General features: G+C 47.0%; 1 protein-coding gene across 2 annotated transcripts in view; it reads right to left on the bottom strand.

Annotated features, from left to right (window-relative positions):
* Positions 1 to 584: 584 nt before the first annotated feature.
* Positions 585 to 5,154, bottom strand: part of LOC108505737 (ephrin type-B receptor 2) — a 28,100-nt gene continuing 23,530 nt past the window's right edge. For both annotated transcript variants that reach the window (XM_017832021.1, XM_017832020.1), the window contains exons 10-11: positions 4,370 to 4,525; positions 585 to 1,348 (exon numbers count right to left, since the gene is read on the bottom strand). In XM_017832021.1, the coding sequence (XP_017687510.1) occupies positions 1,240 to 1,348; positions 4,370 to 4,525 (265 nt within the window). In that variant the 3' untranslated portion in view covers positions 585 to 1,239. The remainder of the gene's footprint in view (positions 1,349 to 4,369; positions 4,526 to 5,154) is intronic.

Here is a 5,154-nt window from a genome sequence, read left to right on the forward strand (position 1 = left end):
TTTCTCCTGGCACATTGTCAATAAGCTGCAATTTTTCCTTCCCCGGGGAAGAGATTTTAAGTTCTTGGATGATATGATGCTTGGAGATGTAATTTCTTTTTCGTCAAAAAAAAAACAAACCCAAAAACAAACCAAAACAACCAAACCCCAACCGACTAACCGAAAAAATTTCCAACCCTCAGACTCACAAACTGGGTGTTAACAAAACAATGGACAAAATCTCCCAGCAATGACAACCGGAAAACAAAGGTACACGTCAGCGTTTGTAATCAAAAACTACTACATACTGCACTTGGGAAGTCCTCTGGGGAAAAGATCATTGGCATCTAGAAAAGACATCACTAAAAGTCTTGTGCATATGATATGTATGAGACACGATGCCACTGGACGGTGGATGGACGGACCCTTTAGGAAACTGTCACTCACAAAACTGTTCCATGACAAGAGAAAATAAGAGATGTAAAAAAAGGACCGGGTTTTTTTTTCCCCCATCCCCACCCCCCCCTCCCACCCCAAGGCGTTACAGATTCCTTCTCGTTTGTTGGAAACAGCCTCCTCTAAGTCTTGGTTTATTTGTTGTGTGGGTGGTGGTTTTTTTTTTTTTTTTTTTAGAAAAAAAAAAAAAAAGTCTTCAGCTTTTGAAGAAGTCCACCAGTTTCTGAGATGCACTCCACAGCACCAAAGAGCTTCAGCTCTTCCCCCTCTGATTTGCTCACAGGGGCTTTTGGGGGAGGGCTGCACGCCATTCCCAGAGCCACAGCCCATGGGAGAGGAAAGGATGTGCTTCTGTGGCCTTCCTTTGCATTCCTCTTCCTGAAAAAGTCTCATCTCTCCAGAGGTGCCTGGGCCCAGCTGCAGCAGCCTTGTGCAAGGGGAAACATGAAGCTGCTCTTTTCTCTTCCTTTGGAGACTCCCATTGGTCTTGGAGCCCTTTTCAAGAATGCAATTGCTTTATTATTATTTAAAAATATTTCATAGTTTGTTGTTTTGTTTTTGTTTTTCAAAATAATTGTCTTTTTTTTTTTTCCTTTTGTTCCCTTTTTCCATTACTTAAATTCTTGAAGCTCTTGGCGACCTTTTTTTGAGGACAGGGTGTTCCTTCCTGCTGCCCTAATCCTCAGAGCAGCTGCCTGTCTCTGGTCCATGCAGAACACTCAAGAACTGGAGCTTGGACATTACAGGGGTGAAGGGGAGCAGGGCCTTGAGGAAGAGGAGGAGGAGGAGGAGGACACGCAGCCATCAAACCTCCACAGACTGAATTTGGTTCATCTGTGCCCTCATCACCTGGATACTGTTCAGAATTTTCTTCTGGTGTCCTGCTAAAGTGACCCCAACTCGCAGAATGTCCCTTTGGGAGGAAAAGAAAACAAACACAAACATCAGAAGATATTTTCTCACAACAGGACAAGATCACAGATGATATTTCAGATGATCTTTAAGGTCCCCTTCAACCCAAATCCTTCTGTAATTCTGTGATTCCATGAGAAGGGAGCTGAAGTCTCCACAGATTTCTTCCATGAATGCAACCAATGGATGCAAACCCCGTGGAACCTCTACTCTTTTACTTTTTCTGGCTTATCCTCCAATCTTTGCATTTTCTACCCACCTGCAGCACCCTCAGAGTCCTGGAACCTCAACAGAGACTGTGAAACCAAACGCCCCGGGCTCTGCTGAGTCAACTTGCCTTGAATTTTCTACTCTTGTGCCATTTTGTTTGGATTCTCTTTCATTTTGTGACACCTTTTTTCCACCCCTGGAGACACAGGACCAGGGTGTCCTGTCCCTCAGGACAGGATCTCACTCCTGCTGTGCAGATGATGTGCTGTTCTTGATGCTTTTCCCTTCATCTGGCAGGACCATGAAATGATCAACTTTTGTACTTGTGCTCTGTGTTAAATCATGGTAATCTAATTTTTGGAGTGCTTCTGTTTTTTGTAGATTTTGGGCATCTGGGAGAAATAAAGGTCATGGCAAGAGGGTGAGTGTGACTCTAAACTGGTCCCATTTGTGGCTCCAGCTGTGTTTGTTCCCCTCTGCATTCTCCCTCCTGGGGGATAAACCTCAGTCATGAATTCTTCAGATGTTCTTCCCATCAGGGGATGGATGGACATGACCCACACCTGACTCTGGGGATTGTCAGGTGCCTTTTCTCCTTGAGTGTTAGGAACAGACTTTTAAGGGGAAGTGTGGCAAAACCTTTGCCTGGTTTCGAGTGGAAGCCAATGGGCAAAGAAGAGCAAAGAGGAGCTCCAAGGAAAGGTGAAAAAAATTCTTAACTCATTTCTGTAAACCAGGATAGGACTGTGGCTCTGCACAGCCCTGTGATTCCCAGCTTTCTGCCTTGGACATTGGATATTTGATTGTATACTGGGAAGGAATTCCTCCCTGTGAGGGTGGGGAGGCCCTGGCACAGGTTGCCCAGAGAAGCTGTGGCTGCCCCATCCCTGGAAGTGTCCAAGGCCAGGTTGGACAGGGCTTGGAGCAACCTGGGACAGTGGAAGGTGTCCCTGCCCATGGCAGGGGGTGGGATGAGTTGGGCTTTAAGGTCCTTTCCAACCCAAACCAGTCTGGGATTCTTGGCAGATAATTTAGTGGCCCAGGTGTCCCAGCCTGAAGGCAACCAGTAAGAAACCTTTCCAGTGTTGAAACCATGTGGGGATTTGGGGAACCAAATCAGTCTTCAGGAAACATTTACCCTTTGCTGGCTGTCCAAGTCTGAACAAAACAGCAGCTCCACTTCCATGACTATGGACTTCTGCAAAGACCAGGTAAACATCAGGTGGTGGTGTCAAGAATAGTTGCACCATGATTTGCCAAGGGAAAAGGACTTGGACTGTCCTTCCCTCTGTTAAACATCCAGCCAAGGAGGTGAGGAATGTGGAAGGGAGGTTTGTCAAATCTGGTGGGACATGAGCTGAGGACGCCCTTGTGATTGTGGTGAAGGCACTTGGAAGGCATTGTGAGGGATGTAGTGAGGGATTGGGAGAAGTGGTTTTAAGGGACACTGAGGATGTCTGTGAGAGAACAGGCTGCATTGGCTCGACTGCCTGCAGAACTGTTTACTGTTAGACACTCAAAATAGCACAACCCAGGCAGGGTTGGGTTGTAGTGTGGGTCTGATGTCTCTCTTTAGTCAAAGTTCTTTACCCTTCAGATTTTGTGGACCCTCTTTCTGTTGTATGAACACAGAAAATATTGTGCCAAAATCATCCCCAGGGTCTTGGGGTTGTACCACAGATGTGCTGAAACAGTCAGAAGTGCCATGGGATTTTCCCAGCAGCAAAGAAGAACAAAAAGCCAGAAAAGGCTGTTTGTGGGAACAGATTCTGACTCATTAGCAGATTTAAAATCTGGATTAAGGCACCAACTCCAAAATCATTCCTGGTCACCAGGCTCAAAGACATCACAGCACTTGCAGATGGCTTTAATGCCTGGCCCTTTCTAAGGGTTTCTACAGCAAAGTGCAACCAGCCACAGACCTTTCAGCAGAGGCATCAGAGCCCCAAGTGATTTCAAACCCACCACAAATGGATTTCAGCTGCTTTCTCCAAAGAGCTTGCTCAGAATTTGTCACTGCAGGATGTTTTTAGTGGATGCAGGACAATGCAGAACAAACTAGTCACCACCCTCCAAGAGGGGATCTTATCAAGGAATGTAAATATCTGAGGGGAGGTGCCAGGGGCTGGACCAGGCTCTGCCTGAGGGTGCCAAGCCATGGCACAAGAGGCAACTGGCAGAAACTGATGACCAAGAAGTTCCACCTGAACATGAGGAAGAACTTCTTTGATGTGCAGTCACCAAGCACCAAACTGGCTGCACAGAGAGGGGGTGAAGTGTCCCCCCACCAGACATATCCAAAAGCCATCTGGACACCACCCTGAGCAAGGCACTCTGGGGGGTCCTGTTTGGCAGGAAGGTTGGACTGGAGGACCTCCAGCGGTCCCTCCCAACCTTTACCACTCTGTGATTCCATGGTCTGGACATACAGACACCTTTGTTAGGCAGAACTTCATTGTCTCCATCCCTGATACACCACACACCCAAGAGGACTGCAGAGTATGAATGTGCTCTTGAGTGGGTGGAGAACTGTCTGATGCCACCTGAACTCTCCATTTGTTCCACGTTGGGGTTCTGGAGACCCTTGGGGGGTGTTCATTCTCGCAGTGGGGATGTGGAGATGAACTCTGCAAGTGCAGAGAGACAGAGGACACAAAGCCTGGAGCCTCCAGAAACTGAACAGACTAAAAGTGGCTCCACAAAGCAACAAATTCTACAAAAGTAAAACCACGAAACGTGAAAATAAAGCTAATTCAGTAACAAACAATTGCTGTTAAACTGCTGAGACTTTCCCTGTGCTTTGGGCACTTACTCTACAGTCATCTGAGATACTACATCAAAGGTGGTGAAGCCAGCACTGGCAAAGCTCTCCTTGTACTGGCTCATCTTGATGGCATCCAGCCATTCATCCACAGTGTTGAAGCTGGAATAATCCGGGATTGTGCGGTCCAGGAGGGGGAGGTTCATCCTGGAACACAGAAACGGGGAATGAGCAGACCAAGAGCCACAAACACAACTGTCCCTGCACCCTCCAGCAGCTGGAGGCACCTGGACCAGCATCATTCCCAGTGTGTTATGAACTACCACGTAGACAACACTTTGTTCTGCTGAGGGACCCCAAAATACACCTGGGGGACCCCAAAAGTCCCCAGGAACTCCAAAATACCTCCAAAACACACCTGGAGGATGCAAAAATACATCCGGGAGACCCCAAAATACACCTGGGGGATCCCAGCCCTCCCCCCTCCCCAAACCCAAGGGACTCCCAGTTGGCTCCATGTGCATGTTTTGGGGGAAAAGGGGTTTTGGAACAAAAATGGGGGGTTTGGGGGAAAAAAAGTGGAGATTTTTAGGAAGGAAAAGGGTTTTATTAGGAAAAAATGGTGGGGTTTATGTAAAAAAAACACAGTGGTTTCAGGAAAAAATGGGAGGTTTGGGGAAAAAAATGGTGGGTTTGGGGGAAAAGATTTGAGCATTCTTTGGAAAAATTGGAGGGTTTTGGGAAAAATGCTTTTTTTTGGGGGGGGGAATTTTGGTGTCATCATTCCTGGAGGTGTTTAAGAAAAAAAAACACAGTGGTTTCAGGAAAAAATGGGA

The sequence above is a fragment of the Lepidothrix coronata genome, unplaced genomic scaffold (genome assembly GCF_001604755.1).
Source record: "Lepidothrix coronata isolate B3197 unplaced genomic scaffold, Lepidothrix_coronata-1.0 Scaffold198, whole genome shotgun sequence".
NCBI classification, from domain to species: domain Eukaryota; kingdom Metazoa; phylum Chordata; class Aves; order Passeriformes; family Pipridae; genus Lepidothrix; species Lepidothrix coronata.